Raw genomic sequence first — 26,119 nt, 5'->3', positions numbered from 1 at the left:
GTGTGTTAGACAAGGGAGACATACAAAATGCGCAGAGCTAGGGGTCCTCCAGGACAGATTTGGGAAGCACTGCTCTATGCCAATTGAGCTGTAGCTAATAACCAGTAAACTGCTACTTCCTGTGTTTCAATGCCATTAGACAAAACTAGAGTGATTTTTCCAGAGCGCAAGCTAGAGCAGGGTAGTGTGAAAAAGAGGACAAGCTGCTGCTCATGCAGCAGGTCCCCACTCTCCACACTTATGGTGGGCCCAAAGGTAGTCAAACTACCCCACTTAGATCCGCAAGTGGGGAACTAATCAACAAATGCAACCAGATGGAGAGATAGGTACATGCGCTCTCCTTTCCTCCCTGGCTCCTCCCACCATCGTTGCCTGTTTTTTTCCTGCTATCATCTCCATTCATCCCCTGCCCTTCGCCAGTCCCTTGTCCTCCTCTTGAGGCCCCGCACCCCCTCCCTCATCCGTTTGGACTAGTTACGGCATGAGGATGTGCCTTCTGAGAGGGGGAGCTACTGTTACAGGCTTGTTCATTCTGTTTCCCGTTCTGCTGAGTTCTTTGGCTGAGTTCTGTTAGCAAGCTTAATCCAAAGCCTTCACAGGGAAGACGGATCTGGGTCTCTGAGAGCAGGGTATTAGAGCAGTGTGTTCGGTTATCTACTTCAGGGGACTGAACATAGTACTCAAAATGCAACAGAGGTCAGTCTCGAGAGACTGATTCCCTGGATAGATTCTTTGCAAGTGTGGAAACTCTGCCAAATTTGTCACCATAGGTCCTGCAGACTGTAGAAGGTACAAGATATTGTTTCTTTCTTGTCCAGCTGCCCACTTGCTGGTTTGCTACAGTTCACCCACTCAGGGTTTCTCAGTATCCAAGCAGAGGATAAGCAAGTGGATAGTTGAAGCCATTTTGACCGCTTATGAGGCACATGACCATTCTTTGCCTCTAGTATTTAAGGTCCAATCTACTAATATAAATTTTAGATGTCTCTCTTATTTCACCACAATCATTTCAGCTCTTGCAGTCTCTACTAACAAGGTGATGAGTTGAATCAGGTGTGTTTTATACATACATAGTGCTACAGGTCACCGGTCATCGAAACACATTCCGTGTATGCGTAAGAATAACTGGCAATAAATCTAATTCTTATTCTGATTAAGACAACTCACTTTGTTTCCCTTTGGTACAGGAATAATGGTGGTATTTTTGAAGCACATTGGTACAATTGGGCTTTTTAAGGAGCTGTTAAAAATGTCTCTAAACACAGCAGCTGGTTTCACACTTCAAGTTTTAAAAAAAGTGATCCTGAGATCTGGGCCAGCAGCTATGCAAGTGTTGACTCGATTAAAAGTTTTTCTCATGCCTGCCTCAGAGACAACTGGAATCATGGGGTGCTCTGGGGGCTCGCATTGGAGAGTCTTCATTTGCAAGCTCAAAACAGGCATAGAACATCATGGAAAGACACACCGGCAGCTGTAAATCAAATCAGTGTTTGCAGTTTGTAGGCTGTTATGGTTTGAATCCCTTGCCACATCTGATGCATATCTTAACTGCAATTAAACTGTAGTTCTACTTTAGCCTGTATTCCCATTTTTGCTATTCAGAGATCGTGCTTAGTTATCCTGTCTGTGTCACTGGATTGAAACCATGTTTTCTGAATAGGGTATGTGTAAACCGTTTTAGTGGGCATAAAGTCATTTAAACAGTACTAAATGAAGTCCATGACCACTGTGGCATACTCATCCAAATCAGAAGACGAATCTGTTCCAGAATGTCCCAGTTCACAGAATCAAAGCAGTCTCAAATCTTTTCCTCAGCCTCAGTTATCCAGCACTGTACAATATGCAGTACAGGTTCCTCTGCTTTAGTTTCTGTTTGTAAATAGGGAGTGGTAGAATCAAGGCATGATCTGATTGTCCAAGATGCGGTCATGGTAGAGAATGATATGGTTCTTTCTGTGAAGTGTAAAAGTGGTCAAGAGTATTTGGGCCACTAGTGGGACAGGAGAAATGCTGATGATATATTGGGTAAATATTCCTGTAGTTGGTCTGGTAAAATCCCCCGTGATGATAGTTTGTGTTAAATTACTTCCACAATTACTTCCACCTCCACCATGTGTTGTTTATTTAAGAGCATACACCTCCTTCTTTTTTTCCTGATGAGCTTAAACAATCTGTGTGGTAGACTGAGAAACTCCTGGGCTGGACTTTGTGGTCTGTCATGCTGGCAGCAAACCAAGTCTCCATAAAGTAGAGAACACAGCAATTCCGTATTTCTCTTTGGAATATATGTTGCCCTTTGAGTCTGTCCATTTTATTGTCCAGAAATTGGACACTTCACAGGAAAATGCTGCATGTTGTTCGAGAGAGAGCACAGGTAGCAGATTTAGTTCTCTAATGCTTACATTTGTGTTTAACCAAACTGATTCACATATCTCCAGAAGTGTTTCACGTATTTGTCAGAAGTGCAGTCATAAATGATAGTGGAGCACACTGAGTGAGACAAAAGCAACAAAATCAAACTAATGCTTACAAAATGAACAAGTCTATGTGGAGCAGCAATCAACACGGCACAATCTTTTTTTTGACTCTAATAGTTACGGTAGCCACTAACTTGAAGTTTTTAAATCACCAAGGACCATGGTTTCAGCTATAAATCTTCTTTACTGTTCTACTGTTCTGCCATCTACATCTTGGATGGCCTGAAGGTGAGTAATTTAACAAATTTAACAAAACAATGTCATTCTTTGGTGAACTATCCCTTCAATGTTCCCATACTAGAAGGGAATGTCTCAGGTTACGACTGTAACCAATGGGGTTCCTTGCCATACTTTCAATCAGAAGCTGATAATGTTTGGTTACAGATATCCTTTGTAGCTTCCGCGGTATTCCATCACGCGTCACGGGGCGACGTTGAGTGATTCAATGTGCTTCAGATGCAGAAGCATTCTCATAGTGTCATCATAGACACAAAATGTTGTTCCCTTCTCAGGGAACCATAGTTAAAGTCCTAATCCGAGATGTTTTTCCACAGAAGAAAGTCATACAGGTTTGGAATGACATGAGGTTTAGTAAATAATGATAGAATTTTCTATCCCTTCAAGACAACCAGTGAGAGCCAGTAAAATATGTCAGTATCATGTGCGAAACAGTTCTGGCCTTAAAAGATTATTGCTTCCATCATAATGAGACTGATAAAATGCCTAAATGTCAGATATTTATGTGATGTGCTAAAAGAGCAACCCACCTTACTGACACATAATCTTTAAGATTCTGTGACACTCCCAACATCTTACAGTAATTAGTCATATATGTGACATTTGTGAGCGTGACTTTCTTCTTGTAGATCTTCCCCACATCGCAATCCTGCAAATACAGTTTAGAAACATGATTTTTCATAGTTATTTTTCTTTAAAATGTGAAACACATTACATCTAAAATAAAGTATTAATGTTTTGTACATGGCATGATGTAAAGATGATGGCTGCATCTAAATATTTAGGCTAAATATTAAAGTAGGATATTGTTGCACATGTGCAAACACAAGCATCTGCACAAAGTGATTTTTAGCATTCTGAGCCACTTCCAAATGTGTTTTTAAATCAGATATATTTCCAATGTGGACATCCGACCTATGTCTAAACACTTAAATCTGATTTCCAGGGGAATTCCAAGCTATCACAAGTTGAGGGAGACACATTTGCCAACAAATATCTTTTCTTAATGGCAAATTATGAAGAAATTATGTTCCATTATGCACTAGCACAAAAACGCAACTTCTTTTATTGAAGTGGTCTGCATTAAAGTCAAAGAGCCACTCGACGTGAATTATATAAATAATTTTATATACAGCTGTTCAAAACCTGAGGGTCAACCATGAAAACGGTCACCAAAGGAATCATTAAGTTTGGGTGGGGATTCATGTAAATGCAGATATTGGATACAAGTCATGTCTTAAGTGGGCATGACAAAAATGGGATAAGGTAAAAAAAAATGCAGTGTAAACGCAGCCTTAGTAAGCTGATGCTGTGTATAAAGAACCTTATTAGACTAAAACATCATGGAAACTTTGCATGGAAATTATTTGCCGCCCTTGTGGCAATGCATACTGTGTGTTATTGTCTTATCAATGAAGAATATGTGCAATATTTTAACAGACAGCATGACTTAAGAACCTACGTTTTGAACACAGCTATTATGATGGAAAAACGCTGCATTCAGTACCTTAAACAGAATAACCTCTGGTTTGCTGATGAATGGTGGTCCTTTTGATTCTCTACTCTTTACAGTCTTTTTTGTCAATTTTGAAGCCAAACTTTTGTTCATGTCCGTCTTTATGGTGGTATAAGATGTTTCAAGTTGAATATTTTCATCTGATGTTGCCTAGGGGGACAGATATGGAAAAAAAGTCATTGTAATTTCTATTTATTTTATCAAAATATAATTAAAGCAGCATTAAGGGGAGGGTAAAATTAAAATGAGATTACTACACTGCAAAACCCAACAAGTTAGGGTAACAAACCGTTTGAGTAAACAAATTCCCCTTGGCTTAAACCATGTAAGTTTTAAAACTTGCAGTTAAGTAATTAAGTGATTAATTAAGTGCTGTTTGAGCATTAGTGATGAACACCTGCTGTTAACAAACAGAATCACTGAACAAAAGAGAAACACCATCGCAGTTGATGAAATCAACTGAAATAAAATGCATTAAATCTCTCAAAATCTGATTAAACAAGGGGAATTTGTTTACTCAAACGGTTTGAGTTACCCTAACTTGTTGGGTTTTACAGTGTATTACCATACTGCCCTTGCTCCATTCCTGTGTACCTACTGCAGTGCTTCATTTGTAAATTGCGAGGTCCCGGAACAAAGCGGGGTGACGGATCAAGCACGTGATTAGAGGAGGGAGAGGTAATGGAGCATTCACGCAATAACATTGGTGGCCCAGTTAAAGTGATTAACAGCGTGCATCAGTTGTTTTTATTAGGGTTCATACAGTCATGAAAAACCTGGAAAAGCCATATAATTTTATTTTACGAATCTCTAGATAGAGTTATACTTAATCAGATCCTGAATTTCAGAGGGGGACTGTGTTTATTACATAGTTTTACTCATTCCCGCAGCTTTCAAGTTTATAATGAGGAAATACCTGCAAACATTTATTCAATATAGCATGTAGGTTAGATAAGTAAATAAATCCACATAAACTATCATATTAAATCAGTCATTTGAAAACAACGTGAGTGATTCTTCTCGCTTTCACGCTCTCAAAGTGGCTTCACATCGGTGCATCTCATCTGCACTACAAGCGAGCTGCTTCACGCTGATCCAAGACTTTTGCTCGCATTTCAGGGCTGCGTTTCACAAAAGCATCGTAAGCCTAAGTTTATTGTAGATCCATTGGTGGCCTAATCCGGTCATTGTTGTAAAATCACAAAAATGTATAATTTGAACATATTTTAAAGTCTTTTTAAGCCATTGGGTACTCGTGCGCTCCAGATGGGGTTTAAAAACTCACGAGTATCATACTAAGTTATTTTTCTTAGTTTGTTGTGCGTAAGCGGCCAAATACACACAAAATGACATCAAAATGGCCATCCTGGCGAGTATCCTAGCACAGCTGGTTTTGTCTTAAGTTACTGTAAACATTTGAGAAAGAAAACGCATGTGTATCAGTATTGGATCCGTGCATTCAGTCTTGTGACAGCAGCCTAGTAAGAAGCCTTTCACATGTCGCGTCTTTTGTACGGTCAAGTTCGTTATTTCAAATGTAGATGTGCAGCAAGCTCGCTCATAATAGAAGATTTTTCGTGAAATACACTGCCCTCCAAATGTTTGGAAACGCCCTAGAAAAGTGGGGCTTTGGACAATATTGGCATGAATCCTATTTAATTTGTGATAATTTTGGGACAACACAAACAACGCAAACATATGTTATTACATAAACAGTTTATACATAGAATAAACTAAAATTGTCGATTCATCAAAATATCCACATAGCCACAAATAGCTATTTGTAAACTATCTGACCTAAATTGTGTTCTAATTGGTTCATTGTATTCTAAACTTAATTGGCAATCAATTGTTGAAGCTATTAAGGTGTGCTGACCCAAAAATCTTTTAAAAACCTGGGCCAAGTTTAAACTACTAACCAGGCATCACAGCTGGCAAAGGGGCATGTATATATTGCCATTATTATGTAATCAAAATGAAAGTTATTATTGGTGGTCTTCAATGATAATGTCAAGTTACTTTAATGTATTTGCACCAAAACATGATAAGGATTTATGCTGATATCCAAAAACACACTTTGCCAGGGGTGTTTCCAAACTTTTGGAGGGCAGTGTATATGCACGCTATTGGTCAGCACGAACGTCTTTCATTGGTGCATGAGGAGGGGGATCCGCCAAAATAAGGTGCCGGATCGGATTTCAGAGATGCTGGATCTGGCTTGTTCCGGCACAAATTAAGCCCTGACCTGTAGAGGTGTAAAATCAAGGGGTCAGAAAGTAAAAGTCCTACCATATATTTATTCCACTTATGAACTCATTCTGCTGATTTCACTAATTAGTTCTACCTCCTGCAGAGGTGGGACCAATTCGTTCCTTTCAAGTCACAAGCAAATTTCAATTGAAATCCCAAGTCCTCAAAGAATTAAAGTTAATGACATAATTACGTGACTAATTAAATGATGATTGTGTATTAGTGATGAACACCTGCTGTTATTGAGAATTACAGAGGATCAGATGTTGATGTTTTTGTGGTTAAAATTATGCCACCATCATGGAGATCAGTGTTTGCTTTAGTTGGGCTCTTGACCCTTGACATCTAGTGTTAGCTCTCTCTTTGTAGTAATAGTTTTTTTGGGGGCTGAACGTGGCCCAGGTGATTGGAACAAAATAGGCTACTAGGGAGGCCTTTTACCTTCTGAACCTGGATTTTACACCTCTGCTGACCCGCTATTTTAACATGAAGAATATAGTCTGCAGAAAATCACAGTTGCAATCTCAGAGGAAAGACAGTATAAATTTGAGATATGCCAATGGTAGTGAGAATCTAATAGCAGGATTGAAGACCTTTGTTTGTAACAGAACCAAAGCTCATTGCGTTTCCAACAAGCACTGCAGTTTTTTAATATCTAATAAGTGATGTTGACTTCTGATGAAACTTAATTAAATCAGTGTCAGTGTATTTAATTTTAATTGTTACCGTATTATCTTTGTGTTTGTGTTCCCAAAGGCCGGAGAACTCAGGCTGGGCCAGGCTCATCTCACCTTCATCTTCATCCTCCGTTTCTACATGCTCTGCAGAATTAGGTTCTGCAGAATTTAAAGAGGAACTGACATCACTGTCACCAACACTGTGAGACCTGACACAAGATGCTCTGGAACTTGCCATTGCATTCCTTTCCTGAATTAAGCACAAGTAGAAAAAAGAAATTGTCAGCAAACCAGTATGTTCAACACTCGATCTCACAGCAGTTAAAAACAACAAACCATCTTCTTTTCTCTCAAAAGCTATTGAAAAAGTTGTTTCTGCTTTTTTCTCCCAGAACAGACCTTTAGTTTGTTTTATGTTGTGGCTGGTCCATTGTTTCATTGCTTTCAGGTGTGTCTTGTAATAAATACGTGTACTTATAGCCAGCATATTTCATTTGTTTCTGGTCTAGTCTTGTTTTATGTAACATGTTGTCGGTCTCTTGCTACTCATTCAAGTCGAATCAAGTTTAAGTCATGTTTGTATTTGTCAGTTTGATTAAAGAAACTGCACTTGGGCTCTCATTTTAACTCATCACAGTGGACATATGTTACAGAAAGCTAAACCAGCTAAAATAAACTCAGCCGCCATGCCAGAGACTCATCGTGTTATGGCCACCATGCAAGAGTTTTTTTTGCGTAGCGCAAATCCATGAATGAATGTGCCGAAATGAAGTAAACTTCAACTGATTTCCCCTGCTCAGGGAGTAGGGAGCAAAGAACACTGTGTAGGGACCATGTAAATCGGAAAGCAGTTCATGCATGGATCTCTGTTCTAATGAGCAGGTTGTCTGAATCAGATGTGTTAAATAAGAAAGACATAAAAATCATATTTTTTTTTATGTTACAAGAACAGCCATCTTCCACCTTAGAAACAATGCCAACCACAGAACATTGTGTTTCTGATGCAGATTCATGCATTCGTGACCTCAAAGTTGTACTGCAGCCTCCATCTAAAGCTACAATTTGTTCAAAACACAACTGCTAAAGTTCTTACCAGGTAAAACAAATGATCAGAAGGATTGGCCCCAAATGAGTTTGGTTCATTTCCCTCCAAAACCTCACCATTGACTGACTGACTGACTGATTGATTGACTGACTCTCTGCCATTTCTTGATTTAATGCTAGATTCCCGGGTTCATGCTTTCATTCATTATTCTAATGATAAACATTTATAGTGAGTGTCACATTAAGCAATCACTGGTACCTCTCTCCTTGTAAGTGCAGATGGAGGCAGCAAGTTCTGCAAAAGTTTCTCATCATGTTTTTTCTCATGGCTCAGTACAGATTTTCTACACCTTTCCTTTATGTTCTGTTCCAAGAGCAATTTAGCCACAATCTCCATTTGCCCCACTCTCTGTGTATCTTCAAATTCCCTTCAATGCAAAAAAGATAAAGATATGAAAAAAGAGAGATGTAAGAGTATAATTTTTTTTTAAAGTGTTTTGGGTTACACATATATTTATTGGAAATTCTCACGCAGTTTTCTTGTTGAAGCGCTCCTGCAGTCTTTGTCGGTGAATGAGTTCAGTACTGTTCAATCCTTTGGCCTCCAGCGACTCTCTCAAGTTTTGCTCTCGCTCTCTCTGTTTCTGTTCATAGGCTTTTTGTCGTTGTTTTCTAGCAAACATAGTTTCCTAAGAATATGGAGAGAAGATCAATACATACATTGTTGGTGGCCCACCAATAAAACAAGGGTTACGTGTTCAGTGCTGTTGTGGATACACATATCATTGACACATTTGCCCTGTGTGAGACATAATTAATCTCCATCAATATTCTTTTGTCTCTCATCTGTACATGTTTACACTTCCCTTAATCAGGTTGCTCCATCAACATATTTCACTACAGTGATATTTACATCTTAATCTCCTTGCATCAAATTCTTTCTTACTAAAGAGATAGTTCATCCAAAAGAGGCCACAAATACATGATGTTTTATTAACAAAGTTCGGGAGGAGCACGTCAGATACTTAGCCTAATTAAACACAAGTGGTACGTAATCAAGTCAATCAACTCACGGACATAAATACAGCTGACATACCTCCACTCATTTGACGGTCTATCAGCATCCCTCCACCAATATCACTAAGTTCTCACCATACCACGGGGGGATACTCTGGGTTTGGGCCATTCCCGAGCTCAGAGCCCTTCCCCAGGACAGCACGCCAACTACGTATTACCATACTCGCCAAATACGCATTACGTAACTCGTGCTAAATATATGTAAGTGTGAACTCGTGAAACTGCAGCTAAATTCAGTTGTTAATTCAAATGCGGTTGTCAATTGACCTATCGGTAAGCCCCTCCCCTCGGACGCAGATGAGCCAATGGCAGTCGAGTATCAGTTGCACGGGGACCGGAACTCGGACATCTTTAGGTTTCAGCGCCATAGAGAAACATTGGAAGATCCGAAGCGTTCATCGGTTTGGTGTTGTTTATGCTACACAAATGATCTGTAGTACTTGAAACACTGATTCCAGGTATCCTGAGCGGATAGGCAAATAGAAGTTATTTTATTACATTTCCTAAACCCAAACAAAACAGAGCAAAAATGTCCCTAAGCATTTAACCCCAATCCCAATGAAAATGTTTGTTTTCTGATTGCCATACTCTCATTAAGTTACAATTTTCATCTGCTATTTCAGCTGCTTTCATCTAGGGATGCAACAATACCATTTTTTCAGAACCGATCCGATACCGAAAATTTGTATCTGTCGATACCGATCCAGTCCGATACCAGCGCAGTAGGGCTGCGCGATTAATCGCATGCGATTGTCATGCGCATCTCGCCAGTAAAGCCGGTTCTTTGATTAGCGGTAAATCTCCATTCGCTGACAAGCCACGCAAAATCGCGTTCATAATCGAATGCAATTTATCAGCGATTATGAATGCGATTTTGTATGGCTTGTCAGCGAACTACAGCTCCGTGTATTAAATGCCTCTCCACCTGAAAGCAGGTGATGGAGATTTACCGCTAATCAAAGAACCGGCTTTACTGACGAGATGCGCATGACAATAGCATGCGATTAATCGTGCAGCCCTACAGCGCAGTTTATTTTAATCGATGTAGCCTAGAATTTCTATACTTCTCTGTGTTGACCTGATCGTCACTCTTTTGTGTGTTAAACACAATCTAGCCTAGATAACTTCATTTTAATAAAAAATAAGAAATGAAAAACATATATATAATAATAGTCTATGACAAAAATACTATTATAAACTATATGGATAATTCAGCAGCAAAAGATACTCTAGAACAGGGGTGCCCAATCCTGCTCCTGGTGATCGACTGTCCTGCAAAGTTCAGCTCCAAATCTAAACAAACACACCTGCCTTTAATTTTCACGCGATCCTGAAGACCTTAATTAGTTGCTTCAGGTGTGTTTGATTAGAGTTGGAGCTGAACTTTGCAGGACAGTCGATCGCCAGGAGCAGGATTGGACAACCCTGCTCTAGAAAAATCATGGGTGCACAATAATTTTATAAAGCCTAGTGAAACATTTTTATTTTCAAATAAAAGTGAATAAGTGTAGGACTAAATCTGGTAAATTGGTACATATTGCTCTTTGATACATTCATCAAAAAACAAGCAAATACATTTACATTTAGTCATTTAGCAGACGCTTTTATCCAAAGGGATAAAAATTAGGACATTAGTAGCATTTATACATAAATATATAGTCCTGCTATAAAATTAAAAGACATTTCTTTTAAATCTATAGCACAGTAATGAAAGCAGCAACATATGATAGATAGGACAAGAACAAGAAAGACTATTAATCGTCTTTCATTACGCAAAAGTATTATAAAACAAATGGCTCCAATACAGAGCGACACAAAGCGCTTGCACAGAATGATGAGCTTGAAGCAGCACGGAGTAAAAGAGCACAGGCTGCACAGCCCTCCGAGTCCGCACAGAAAAGTTCAAAGTACAAAGGGAAAAGATATTGATGAGTAGTGTATTAAGTCTGTGTGTTAGTTTATTGATCCTTTTCTTTTAACAGTTTTAAACCTCAGCTACTGTGCACTCTTGAAGAGAGTTTGACTGTAGTAACTGAACGTGACACGCAGTTTGAATGCTGAATGGAGGATGACAGACAGCCGCGGCGGAGAGAAGAGTTTACCTGAACTTGAATTTCAGATTACACTACGGAACAGCTTCAGAACACGTGAAATATAGTGCACGAAAACTTTATGGAGATTTATAATGTTTTTTGTGCCTTTCGTGGGGCTCAACAATAAGACAGAATAGTATACACACAATATCGGATTTGGATCGGTCTCGTCTGACCGATACCCGATCCGCAGAAAACGACCGTATCGGAGCCGATACCAATCCTGAATATCGGATCGATGCATCCCTACTTTCATCTGCTTCTTAGAGGTCGACCGATTGATCAGACTAGATTGATCAAGCTAGAGGTGAAATAACTCGCATCTTTTGCTGTTTGCGCGTAGTTGGACGCTTGAACATTTTGAGTTTGCTCGCTTCATTCGCGCGTGAAATTCACTTCACAACAGAGGCGAATTTGCATCATGGGAGGGGCTTCTGCCAGTAGGCTCCAGTCTGCAATTTATGTGCTATGGAAACACTGGACACGTGTATTTCAGCCGAGAATGTCGTTGTTTAAACCTCAAATCTGCGGTCTATTTACAGCTGATTTCGGAGCCGTGAGCTCCAGGCGATCACTGGGCGCTCGTGCTCATGTATCCCGAAGAGAGGAGCATAACCTTGGCTAGTCCTTCTGACATTTGCCGCTGGCTCTGATGTCTCTGTAGTGGATAAACATATATAATTCGTTTTGGGTAAATCTAACAGGTAATCTTTGGTCTATCGTACAGCTCCGGGTATCCACATACAGGACGATGATCTTGTTGTTTCGGATTTCTGCCTCCGCTCGTAATCAAGTCACTACTACAGCAAGCTCAATAACAAATATTTTATCGGGAGCGTTTATGCTGGGATGTTGTGGAGCTTAGGAGATGTTACAGAACCATTTCATGTAAATTTCTTCGATGTAAAGAAAAAAAAATCGATATAGATTACTTTTAAATTCTGCCCTCTCTTCCCTTGCTGTTCATTGCGCATCACTTTGGTCTAAGCATCTCCTTGAAGGTGGTGAACCCACAAGGAGGTTAGTAAGCCCCATGCTGTTAGTTCACGTTGAGCCTGACTATGACATATTACAATTTAATAATAGTGTAATTCTACAGTTTCTGCTTCCACAGACATGTCACGTCTCCCATCTTAAAAAACAAACAACACATACAACTGATTAATTGTACCTGATTTGCAGCAAAACTGTCTTTAAGTGTCATCACTGCTGTCTGCCTCTTCTTTATTAGCTCCTGCCTCCTCTCTTCTGCCTCAGCCTCTTTCCGTTTCATCCTACAACACAAGAGCTCTAAGAATAAGTAATATATTTCATTCTTTTAAATTCACCATATTCAATTTTAGACTGGCAACTAATATGAAAGCAGAATAATAAAAAGTTGTAATATAACTACCTCTGTAATGTCTGTTTGAGGTAGACAGCCGCTTTGCGATGGCTAGCAACAGCCTGTTGCTGTTGTTTCCTTTGAACATCCATCTCCTCTTGTAAAGCCTTGTTACTTTCTCTGTCACATAGAAGATCACACAAACAGCATTGTTGTTTGAAAAATTAACAAACATTAAGAAGTTTTCAATGAAAAGTTTTTAAGTGGTATTTGCCCACATACAACTCGCCTCTGTGATGCCAGGTTCTGTAGATGTACTGTTGGGTTACTAAAAAAATAGGCCATTCTCCTTGTTGGCAGTAGGTTAAAGGCTATTTACTTCGTGTAAACTTACAATAGGTAATCTGCCAAAATAATTTTGAGTCAGAAGAGTCAAATAAGCTTTTTTTTTTTTTACTTAAAAGGGGTCATCGGATGCGAAATGCAGTTTTATTATTTGAACATGAATGTGTGTCGGTGGTGTGTGTACACAACCACCCTATAATGATAAAAATCCACCCAGTGTTTTTTTTTAATCTACTAAAATCATTACCCCTTTCTGAAATCAAGCCGTTTTCAGCTTCTTGTCTGTGTGATGTCACGCAGACCAAGGCCGCTCCCATGAATGTTGATTGACACGGCCGTCTTACCTTAGACCCGCCCTGAGTGAGCCGTCATCGGCCATTGTTTCACCGCCGGAGCAGATGTAGACAAGAATTTCTCCTAAGCGATTAAGGTGCTTTGTTGTTGGATGTAGTAATGAACATAGCAGTCGTCATTTACTCCCGACATCTGAGCTGCTGAAGACGCAGTGGATTACGTTTGTTTTTGAAGGGAATGTGCCTCCCGATCTACCTAAATGCCTCTATGTTCGAGCGAATCATTCGTGATCCAGCTTCACCTACAGAAGAAGTGAGTATAAGGTTTTTTTATGAATCTTTGCAAATTGCCTTTCCTAATAACGTCCTAGTTAACAAGTTCCGTGGCTAAATGCGGCTAAAGTTTACATTCTCTTACAGAGCGGCTCGGAAGAGAGGGGCGGGGTGAGCAGAGCTCATTAGCATTTAAAGCAACATGCTACAAAACAGCTTGCTCTGAAAAGAGCTGTTTTTGACAAGATTGAGAAATTAACATTGAGAAATTTGAACCAAAGTATGTTATAGACTTTTCATTAAGACCCTAAAGAATCATATCAGCTTGTGGAAGATGGGCATCCGATGACCCCTTTAAATTGTTCTTTTGGCATAGAAAAATAACAAATAGCTTCCTATAAACAATAGTTTCCTTCCTAATTGTTTTAAGGCACTTTGGAATCTACTGTAAATGTAAATGTGTTCACATTATATAGTCTCCTTTGAAAATCTGTGCAAATTCTTTGCCTGTTTTACTGTACTTTCCATCAGGTAAAAATTCAAGTCTAAAAGTGACATGACTTAGACCAGTGGTTTGCAAACCTATCCAGGAAGCACCCCTGCCCTGCACATTTTGTATGTCTCCCTTATTAGACACACCCAAATCAGGTCTTGCAGTCTCTACTAATGAGCCGATGATTTGAATCAGGTGTGCTAGATGAGGGAGACATGCAAAATGTGCAGGGCAGGGGTGCCTCCAGGACAGGCATCCACAGACATAAGCCCTATTCGGACGGGACTAGTTTTCTAAACTATGTTGTACCATGTACCAATTTGGTTGGGACTAACATCTCCGTGTTTATTACAGAGGTGGGAGGGTCTGTTTTGGACATCTGGGCATTTCAGAGATCACGCGCTCTGTATGCGTGCATTGCGTATAGTCATTCGGATTGATTACCATAATCACACAAATACCATGGTGAAGCTAAACCATGTTAATGTGTGGTTACTTTACTTTTACTCTAGTTATTTATTTCTAGTAAACCCGTGTTTAATTTTCATAAAGGTGCAAATGTAATTAAAACATTATGTAATTGAGTGCAGAAATGAATGGGAGTAATTTTACCTGATGCTGATATTACAATAGCCAGTCTGAACAGTTTACGTGATCTGGCTCTTGATTTTATTATTGTTTTTTTTTTTTTATTATTATTATTTATTTCTTTGCAGGGATGCAAATATATCAAACATGAGCGCAGTAAGAGTGTCTACGGTAATTCACGTTGGCCAAAGCACACAAGGAAACGCGTTCACAATCACAAACATCGCATTCAGACGGGATTAGTTTTCTCAGAGGATCACTGAGTTTGCTGAAAAACAGTAGGTCATTTGCTCTGGAATTATTACAGAGGTTGTGTGAGAAAAACACAGACGTGGCAGATTCAGACGGGATTAAAATCACCAAGTACGTCTGTGAAACACATTTCTCTAATGACCCCTGTAAAACTAGGCCCGTCCGAATAGGGCTTTAGACTGTTAAATGGCTCAGGCTAGGTTATTTGTCTTTGTTTAAAGAAAACTGCTGAGTATGTGATGAAAGCTTTGTGTAATTGTGTTACACAATTCATTTTAAATTTACATTTTGTCACGTTGTGCTTTATGTTTATGTTCTTTGATAACATTCTTCTCTCGTTGGAGTCTGAGCTTTTGTTTCTTCTTGTCCTGAAACTGGAAGTTCTTCTCCTCCAACTCAAGCTCCTGACGCAGAGACGAGAAACGACCCAGTTCTACTTCCACCTGACACAGCTCCAGCCTGAAAAGAAGGGTCAATTACAATCTGCATTCCCAACAACAGTATACATTAAAGGCTTTCTATTAAGCAACTATAATTTGTATATTAAATCATGCGGTGTAAAAAAGGAGTTTGATAATCATTGTATAATTGCATAACTGCAACAAAACTTAAAAAAAAATATGACATCATACGAAGACCTCGCTTCTAATCATATAATCATCAAATTAAATCTGTGCTTTGGGTGGTTCTTTGCCTCCACGTCGTGCATTAAAATTATTTAATGCACAGCTACCCATGCATTGTCCCATTTATACCATGGTCATTTGCCAGCACTGCCAAGTTAAAGCAGCTGATGTTTGCAGCACAATATTTGACTGGAAGGGTAAAAAAGCCAGTTATTTTTGTCAGTTACGGCTCATTAGATCCAGTATTCTGCCCGCTTCAAAACAGCCACAGAGATGAAGTAGTGCTGTAAGATCACATTTATTTGATTGAATTTTAGCATTTATTTGAGTGAATTACTGAGAGAGCGAGAGAGAGAGAGAGAGAGAGTGAGAGAAAGAGAGATGAAAGTTGTGTGTGTGAATTACCTGCGTCTGTGCATCTTTCTCTACAAACAGTGAAGATGTGAGTTTAGTTACTTCAAAAACAGCTATTTTAATGAGTCTCTGTGCTCCTGAATGTTTCTGTGTGCGCAGATCTCCGATCTCTTAAATCCGATCAATTAAATGTAGAGTAATGATTAAACTGACTTGGAACTACCTGTGCATTAAACAGTTTTAATGCATACCTGCCAGGCAATTAGAATTAAGTATTCAGACAGAACAGGTATAATATGAACTACCATATTGGAAGAGGCATATAATAATGAAGTAAACTGAATAATGATAGTAAATTGAAGAACTGTGCTGAAGTGTATCTGGCTTTCTCCTCCTTGTCCGAGATTCTGCTGTGCCAGTTCCACATTTTGCATTTCGGAAGACAACAATTCATCTGTGATTTAATCTTTTTTTTGTTTTCGTTTTTCGGTCATGCAGTTTGCAAAAAGCCTTTTGAGCAAGGAGCAAAGTAGTTGTGCCTTGGTTCACGCGACTACAGTGTCATGGTTACAACAGGTTGTGTCCCAGTGGTGTATGTCGGGCTCCTCACATTGATTCAAACTGTACATTCTTCTATTCCGCTGTGTTCTGTATTTTACAACGGTGTGTTTTAAACAATAGTTTTTCTTGCTCATGTTCTGATACCTTCTAAGCACAGGAATTGTGCCTTAGTTCTCACTAGGGGTTGTTACGGGCTGTCAAGCATAAAGAGTGTACAGCTATAAAGAGTCCAAGATCTTTTAATAAACCAACAGGGAGAAAACAGTTATATAGAGTAGATGGCACTGGTGTCAAAAGTATTCACATTCATTACTCAAGTAGAAGTATAGATACTAGGGTTTAAAAAGACTTCTGTAGAAGTTGAAGTATCAACTCAAGTTTTTTACTCAAGTAAAAGTGTAAAAGTACTGGTTTCAAAACTACTTAAAGTATAAAAGTAAAAGTAATGGAAGGGAAAAAAAATGGCATTAAGGACAAAAGCTTAGGCCGCGGCACAGGGGCCTATTGTGCACTACCCCACCTCCTCAAAAAAACATTTTTCTAAAGGCCATAATGACTATAATGTTATATTAAAATGTTAATGTTGAAAAATGTGGGATGCACTAGGCTACCTGTTTCAGCCGGATATGTGCCCACTGAAAATGAACGCATTTTAGTACAATGCAAATACATTAAAAAACCATATATGTGTACTACTGAGCATTAACGTGTTTCATGGAGCGGAAGATATGATGACTAGTTGCCTGTAAGTATTGTAATGGTGCAAAAAGTCAAACTTCAGAGGCATGTCATCAATAACCTTTATTGGAATGTAAATGTACATCCAAGCTTAGCTGCAGGAATCTGTGAGGGCAACGGACGAAGAGAAAGCACCCGTTTGATAAATGAGCCAGTAGTGGAGAAATAATAACTTTTAAGAAATAATCTTTTTTGAGTGTGACGTGATTCGTGTCATGTGCAGGTGCGATGGATCGCGTACAAACCAATAGGGTGTCAGAATGGTATAGGTTTATATTCTCATCCAACCACAATTCACTCTATCCGGATGGCGCGATTTATCTGGATAGGTTTTTATTTTTATTTTTATTTTTTTGAGCGATGAGCAAGGGCGATGCTAGGATTTTCATTTTAGGGGGGCTCAGCCCCCAATGATGGTATAATAATAAAAAATAAATATTTACAAAAAAAATGTATTAATAGGGTAGGATGGTATACTAAACTTATTGCAGTATTCCACTGTATTGCATAGATGGGTATAACATCCGAGTACAAGCCAAATACAAGTCTACCTGATCTCACACACACACCTGTTTACTGTACAAACCAAAAATGTATAACTGTACAGTGCATAACTGTATGGTAGTTAATGCCACATGCACTGTAATATTAAGTTCTATATCGAAAGGTAAATTTTCAAATGAAAATAGCAATAACGTGATCGTTTTATAAAGTATGTGTATAATGTGTTAAGGGCTTTCGCTGAAGGAAACAGCTGTGGTGTGATGAGTGGTGAATGCAGCGAAAACTTTACAGAAGATTGGAAACCGATTGCTCTCCCATGACTTTTTGTAAACTGTATTTAAGACAAAGAACTGCACAGATGTAGATATTATAACAATCTATCGATAAACACACACCTTGTCCTCTCCTCTGCGCCACCGCAGTCTGTGGATTGAAGAACGCGCAGAAAGATGGGGAGGAGCCGAAGTCTGCTGCCGTTTCAAATTTAAAGGGGAAGAATCGCAAGATTTTTAGGGGGAAATTTAGGGGTGCTAAAGCCCCCCTAAAAATGGTCTAGCAACGCCCATGACGATGACAAGCCTGAATGAAAACGAGCCGAAATGAAATAGCAGTAACGAGGCTATTTTTAAAATGTAAGGAGTAGAAAGTACAGATAATTGCGTGAAAATGTAAGGAGTAGAAGTAAAAAGTCGGCTGAAAAATAATTACTCCAGTAAAGTATAGATACCAAAAATTTCTACTTAAGTAAGGTAACGAAGTATTTGTACTTCGTTACTTGACACCTCTGGTAGACGGTATAAAGTAGATGGTGGGAGGAGCCATGGTGGAGTAGACTTCTTGACGACACCAGGGACCCTACAGGTGGAGAAGGAGCCAATGGAAGAAGAGCCCAGGATGGAGATGGAGAACCGAAGAGCCAGGGAGACACTGAGGAGCTGGAGGGCCAAGGCGGAGCTGACAGCTCAGGCAAATGTGGCGGAGGCGGGGATCCAGAAGACCGTGGTGGAGCCGGAGCAACAGAGGACCAAGTTGGAGCCAGAGTTAAAGAGGAGCCCGACGGAGACAGAGGACTGAAGGGATGAAGCGAAGTGGGAGGAGAGGAATCCCTTAGCGATGGAGGGTCAACGACTAACCAAGGCAGAACCGGAGGGACAAGGAAGCCCGGTGGAGCCAGTGGGATGATGGGCCACGGTGGAGACGAGGGAGCTAGGAGCCAAGGCAGAGACGATCAGTCAAAGGACTGAGGTGGAATCCAGGCCTCGGAGGCTGGAGGCAGAGACTGGGGATCCTCACACCTAGGTGGAGCTGGAGAATGGAAGGCCCGAGGTGTATCAGAGGACCCGGATGGCGCTGACTAAGGGTGGGCTCAGGGACTGACAGGAACCAGCGAATACAGGGCTGAGGAACTGGCTGGCTTCAGGAGAGGAGGCAGCAAAGGGAGGCTGGGAGGGAACACAGGTGAACAGGAGCTGGATGGAACCTCGCAGGAGATTCAGGAAACACTGGAAGTTCAGAGGAACTGGAAACAACCTTTCCAAACCAGTCAATAAAATCCTCCTCAAAAAAGTTCCTCATAATAGTTCCCAGAGGTAGGGCTGCACGATATTAGCCCATTAGATGCTTCATGTCACATTTGCCACTGTAAAGGGGGTCGCACACTAGATGAGCACTGCAGCATTTGACCCAAAATTGTTGTTAGTGTATATAATAACTTCACCCAGATTTTCCGTTGTGCATCTTTCAGCAAAAGCCTTATCTTTCTGTGGCTTGAAATAAGTCTATATGATTTATATAGCGAGCTATAATAATGTAAAATGGTGCTTTCTCTTTCTGTTTGGTATGCTTTTTCAAACACCGAACTTCAAACTACCACTTTGTTCATTCTTAAAAAGAACTTTCGAGTGTTTGGTGATTAGACTGACTGTCAAGCTTTGATGTCAAATTTTTTGATCAATTTAGAAATTACAAAATGAACAGTAAAATTTCTTCCATTGTTTGCTGAAAACCTAAAAAACTTCTACAATTCCAGAACTTGCTGCCTGAGAATCTGACAATTAGAGAAAATATGTTAACACTTTAGTATTGAGACCAATTCTCATTATTAACGTATGCTTATAAGCATGCCTGTTATTAACATATTGGCTGTCTATTAGTGCTTATAAAGCACATATTCTGCATGACCATATTCTGCATCCCTAATCAAATTAGGAGTTTATTGAGGAAAAAGTCATAGTTAGTGGTTTGTTAATAGCGAGAATTGGACTTAATAAAGTGTGTGTGTTAACTTAATAAAGAAATAAAGTGTGACTGAAAAAATAAATAAATAAAATCACAATAAAAACAAACATATCAAGACAATAATGCATGTCATCCAGAAAGTAGTATGTACAGGATTAATGTAGATATAAAACTCACTCGTGCTCTTTCAAGCTCATGGCTAAATGAGCACCCAGATCTTCTTCCACCTGCAGCTCAGCGCACATACACTTGTGCTGAGCACGGAGCCGAAACAGTGCCACGCTGCACAGAATAATGCAGAATTAGAGACATTCAGCAGTTTATCTTCTATAGTGACTTTTGTTCTCAAAATTACTTCTGTGGGCTTCAATTTTATTTTATTTTTTCACCTGTTCTCAGCTTGTGTCTCTCTTTCCATATCCACCTCAATCTTGTCTCTCAATTCCTCCAGGTTAGTCACATGAAGTTGAAATGCTTTTAGTTCCTCCCTGGAAGAGGATACATTTAGTACAAACTCAGTTTTCCAGATAAATTGTGTTATGTTTTGTTAATGACGTGTTATTCAGTAGCTAAAAACCAAAACTATCTCCATTTAACAAGTCATTAAAAATTGTATTTGGAAACAAGAAATTTACCATTGTAGGGAATTGTGAGATAAATTATTATGCTCAAAAAATCATAAAAAATGTATGTATAGTATAGTATAGTATCCACCTTATTTTTCCCATTTGTAAATTGAATGTGTCTGGCTTCCAGTGTCATCCGCTTCCAGCTATTTTGAGCTGTACAAAACAGCTGCTTTTGCTCCTTGATATTGCAAATTGGTGAGTCCTACCATAATATTTTAATGTATTATCTTAATTATGAACACAGTTGTTTGTAGTGCAAGCAGTTTTATTGTTTACTGCTCTTTGTTATTCTTCTCGTTATTTCTCTACAGCGGCTTATCTCTCGCACATTCACAGAAAATGGCTTACTTCCACGTTGAAGAATAAGGTGGATAGTATAGTAATTTTATAATTTTTATAATTTTTTCAATTTCCTATTACAATCATGATTAAGTTTATGTTTTAGACTTTAAAGGTTAGACTGGTTCATTTAAGATTTGATTTGTTTTTGTACAACCCAACTCACACAAACTCTTAAAGTCTTTTCTGTCTCTCTTTTTGTTTTTTTTTTGGTTATTGTTTTTCTCAAGCTCAGTCCACCTACTTAACAGCTTTTCTATGGCATGTGTTCACACCATGCAGTAAATTTGAAAACACAGTATGGGAGGCAGAGTCCAAAACATCCTGTTACAGGAAGGGCCACATTAGAACATCATATGTGAATACAAACCTGGCCTGTAGCACATCCAGTTTCTTCTGTTGGTAAAAGATGTCCAGTTGATCCAGAACTTTTTGTAGCTTGAACATGCGTATCTTGTCAGTGGTTTGCTTTTCCCCAACTTTGTCACTTCCATCTTCACAATCTTCACAATCACTCACTTCCCTTAGTGTAGACAAGTGCCAGTAATACAGATTTACACCATTGTTCATAAGTTCAAAACCAATTCATTAAGGTTACATTAAATAGATCAAAATTAAGAGTATTGTAGATGTTTATATATATATATGTGTGTGTGTGTGTGTGTGTATGGGTGTGTGTGTGTGTGTGTGTGTGTGTGTGTGTGTGTGTGTGTGTGTGTGTGTGTGTGTGTGTGCATGTTTATGTGGTTTATGAGGACACAAATGTGTATATTGACATGGGTATGACAGAGGTATTACAATATGAAGGTGGTTTATGAGGACACTGCCTATGTCCCTGTAATTCAAAAGGCTTAAAAAACATACTAAATGGTGTTTTTTTGAAAATCTAAAAATGCACAAAGTCTCCTGTGAGGGCTAAGTTTAGGTGTAGGGTTGGTGTAGGACAATAGCACACACAGTTTGTTCAGTATAAAAACCATTACGCCTATGGAGAGTCCCCATAATCCACAAAAACCAACGTGTGTGTGTGTGTGTGTGTGTGTGTTTGTGTTACATTTGAATTTTCTATTCATCCAAAAAAAAAATAATGGTTTCCAAAAAAAAAATATGAGGCAGCACAACCCTTTTCAACTGATAATAAAAAGAAAAGTTACTTGGGCACCAATTTAGAATATAGGAAGATTTCTGAAGGATTTAGTTATTTTCCATCACTAGTGACATAACAAACAAATGTAATTGATGCATGTACATTTTATATTTAGTTTAGGGATGTCAAACTATTCAGATCAGCAAACTGATCAGATTAAAAAACAAGCCTCACGTCGTTCCATTTTAGGTCCAGTGTTACATGACAATGGCATTTGACATGACCTGACCCAACCAGGATGTCATGCACAAATGACTTACTGTTTACTCCATAACACCAGCTTAATTTCAAGATGCTGCACAAAAGCAAACATAGGTGTATCTACACATTGAGTGATGCCAAGTGATAGAACTATATTAATGCTTTACCATCCCTCAAGATGTGTTTAGTCCAATATTTACTCAGCACTAGTTACTTTTTATTATTATTATAAACCCAGATGAATACAAATATGTTGATCATTTGAAAAAAAAATCTAAATGATTTGACAACTGCAATGCAAAAGGGCTCGACATTAAGCCTTGACATGTGTCAGACAAATCAGTCATTCACTTGTCCAAGTGAAAAAGTTACTTGTCCGGGACAAAAAAAAGCCTCTTTTGTTTGTGTTTGGCATAAATGTAATCTGTAATGTAATTCTGATGCAATAGTCTCATCACTGCTCTATGAGGTCTTACTTTAATCAGTATATTTGTGATATTTGCCTTAAATTGATTTCTAGGACACTTTTTAACTTCACGAAGGGCAGTATTTTCCTAACCTTACTAAATAAGGTACGTACGTACGTGTCATCATTTACATCGAATTCTTAAATTTGATCAATACATTCAGTTAGAATAATTAGACTTTGTATGGTTGATACCATTCAAATGAAATCAGTATCAACAAACTCCATCTTTTCACTGCAGGAATTGTGTACAGATCCTTGCAACATGGGGCCGTGCATTATCATGCTGCAACATGAGGTGATGGTCGTGGATGAATGGCACAACAATGGGCCTCAGGATCTCGTCACGGTATCTCTGTGCATTCAAAATGCCATCAATAAAATGCACCTGTGTTCGTTGTCCATAACATATGCCTGCCCATGCCATAACCCCACTGCCACCATGGGCCACTCGATCCACAACGCTGACATCAGCAAAAGTGTTGCGTTTATAATTTTGGTCAGTGTATATTAAAACTTAATTTTTGATTAGTAATATGCATTGCTAAGAACTTCATTTGGACAACTTTAAAGGCAATTTTCTCAATATTGAGATTTTTTCAAATAGTTGTATCTCAGCCATATATTGGCCGACCCTAACAAATCACAAATCTATGGAAAGCTTATTTATTCAGCTTTCAGATCATGTATAAATATCAATTTCGAAAAATTGACACTTATGTTTTTTGTAGTCCAGGGTCACAAATATGAAATGTTGGGAAAATGCAATGATACTTTTAAATATGAAACCAAACCACCAATAGGTGGCGGCAAGTCACTGTCTTAATGAGCGAGTGACTGATTCAACCAATTCGTTCAAATGGCTAATACATTCAATCAATAAAGCATGAATGGATCACTGATGGACTCACCCGATTCGTTCAAAAATGCTGGATCATTCAGTAAGGAAACACTGCTGTGTGTTGCTCAGAGATGCGTGACCTCTGCTGTGGCTTTGCTTGGAACTATTTTCGTTAACAAAAACGGTCAATAATGTGTCTAAAATGTAGGTCAGTTTATATAAACTACTTGTTTATTGAACTACTTGTATAAAATCAAGGTCACTTTGCAATCGTGCTGGTGCTTGGTCATGTGATGTTGTATAGATATATGTTATAGAATATTTATCTTTTTTAAGATAGGCTGTAGGAGTCTCAACAGACGCAACCTTGCTCCTGTCAATACATTATCACTGAAAGTAATAAAATCAGAATCATTCTCACCCTAGTTATTGGTTGTTATTGATGTTTCAGGTTACTTGTCTGGTCGGGCAAGTAAAATGTTCTTTCACTTGCCCCTTCACAAAATCCACTTGTCCCGGGCAAACGTTAATATTGAGCCCAATAAGTCATTTTTTATTTTTTATTAATTTATCCATTTATTTATTCATGTCTCCTCATCCATGAAAACAAACAAACAAACAAAAAACAGTCTCACTAGAAGCTTCAGTCAAAATATTCCAAAAAAAGCATGCATTTTATCACCTACCAGCTGCCAAATCCTGTGGACCAATCAGGGAAGTCATCCTCAAACCCGAAGATGTCATCCCATGTGCCAATCTCTAAATTAAACATAACATAATTAAAAATGTATAAAACCCATTCATAACTGAGTCATGATAATACTACTAACAACAGCTTGTAGTGGTTAAAAATAGCCTTACCGTCTGTGTGCTCCTGTGGGCCAATATTATGTGGCTCTTGCTCAGATGCAGGTGTTGAGAGATCGGCAATATTCGCCATATTCACGTCTCCAAGTCAACAACTGCAGGAATTACAGGCTAATCAACACTCAATAATGATCAATTCCTGGGTACAGATAAATAGTTTTAATTTATGCTAACGTTACATCAAGAGGATTAGCCTCATATTTGATACTACAACTTAAACGTCAATTCGTGTTTGTTTGACTATTTGTCTGGCTACTTATTTCTGTCTTGAAATAAATTATGGTCTATACACGCCATAACATTAAAAATATATATTTTCCTATGACAGAATTTTCTTACATTATTAACTTTCTAGCGTCTGAAGTCGCAGCGAGTCAAACCGGCAGAACTCCTTTTGTTGTTGTGTTTCCATGGCAACACATACGCACTGTATCTTGGGAAATGTAGCGGCTGCAAGTAAACAAACAGCGCTGTCTGAATCACAAATAAAAGTGAAGAAACCTGTTGGCTGTGGTAGATTACCACTTACTTACAATTCTTTTTTGCTTTGGATATTTAAATAGCCAGATCTCTTATCTCCTCCATCCCAGCAGGTCTTTCACTAAATGTCATCTGATTGTTGTTCACAGCACTCATGGCTGATTGTTAAAGTTGTGGCTTATATTGTTATATTAAGTTGTTAAAGAATTTTTGAAATATTTTTATTATTTAAAATAACTGTTTTCTATTTGAATATATTTTCAAATGTGATTTCTGTGATTTCAAAGCTTAATTTTGAGCATCATTACTCCAGTCATTCTGATTTGCTGCTAAAAAAACAAACAAACAAACGTGTATTATTATTATTATTATTATTATGGTGAAAACAGCGGAGTCTTTGATTAATAGAAAGTTCAGAAGAACAGAATTTATCTGAAATAGAAATCTAAATGGCTATATCATCACTTTTGATCAATTTAAAGCATCCATGCTAAATAAAAGTATTAATTTCTTCCCAAAAATAAACAATTATACTGACTCCAAGCTTTTGAATGGTATAGTGTGTTACAAAAGCTTTTTATTTCAGATAAATGCTGAACTTTTGATATTTCTATTCATCAAAGAATCCTAAAATGTACTCTTTTAAATATTGATAATAATAATAGGTTTCTTGAACAGCAATTCAGATTGATTTCTGAAGATCATGTGGCACTGAAGACTGGTGTAATGATGCTGAAAATACAGCTCTGATCACAGATATAAATTACATTTTAGAATATATTCAAATCGGTTATTTTAAATAGTAAAAATATTTCACAATATTGGATCAAATAAATGCAGGCTTGATGAGATGAAGAGAATTCTTTTAAAAACATTAAAAACCTTGCTGTTCAAAAACTTTTGACTGGTCGTGTATATTTAGTTACGAAGAATGGGTAATAATTCCTGTCCTGTATTCTGTACTGTGGAGAAAAAACCCCATAGACCAGCCCATGACAATCCATGTCTCTGTTGTCTTCTCTCTCTCTCTCTTCTTTCTTTCTTTCCTCTCTCAGCAACAAACTCTCAGAACAACCGGGTAAACCTTGGCCTGTTTTGTTGATACAGCTGACTGTAGATATATATTTTGGTCTGTTCTTAATCTGATGGGAAGCACAAACAATATTTTGCATTTCTGTGCAGTGACATA

General features: G+C 38.5%; 1 protein-coding gene across 2 annotated transcripts in view; it reads right to left on the bottom strand.

The window, feature by feature from the left end:
- Positions 1-24,881, bottom strand: part of cfap74 (cilia and flagella associated protein 74) — a 110,917-nt gene extending 86,036 nt beyond the window's left edge. The window contains exons 1-14 of one of the 2 annotated variants that reach the window (XM_079382021.1): positions 24,790-24,881; positions 24,445-24,589; positions 24,270-24,342; positions 21,299-21,451; positions 20,350-20,448; positions 20,138-20,242; positions 15,225-15,398; positions 12,765-12,875; positions 12,543-12,645; positions 8,733-8,890; positions 8,461-8,629; positions 7,207-7,407; positions 4,222-4,380; positions 3,245-3,363 (exon numbers count right to left, since the gene is read on the bottom strand). In XM_079382021.1, the coding sequence (XP_079238147.1) occupies positions 3,245-3,363; positions 4,222-4,380; positions 7,207-7,407; positions 8,461-8,629; positions 8,733-8,890; positions 12,543-12,645; positions 12,765-12,875; positions 15,225-15,398; positions 20,138-20,242; positions 20,350-20,448; positions 21,299-21,451; positions 24,270-24,342; positions 24,445-24,523 (1,703 nt within the window). In that variant the 5' untranslated portion in view covers positions 24,524-24,589; positions 24,790-24,881. The remainder of the gene's footprint in view (positions 1-3,244; positions 3,364-4,221; positions 4,381-7,206; positions 7,408-8,460; positions 8,630-8,732; positions 8,891-12,542; positions 12,646-12,764; positions 12,876-15,224; positions 15,399-20,137; positions 20,243-20,349; positions 20,449-21,298; positions 21,452-24,269; positions 24,343-24,444; positions 24,590-24,789) is intronic. The other variant, XM_079382020.1, reaches the window with a different exon arrangement.
- Positions 24,882-26,119: the final 1,238 nt, after the last annotated feature.

Source organism: Barbus barbus (assembly GCF_936440315.1).
Source record: "Barbus barbus genome assembly, chromosome: 28".
Lineage (NCBI taxonomy): Eukaryota > Metazoa > Chordata > Actinopteri > Cypriniformes > Cyprinidae > Barbus > Barbus barbus.
This window is presented reverse-complemented; position numbering and strand designations above follow the sequence as displayed.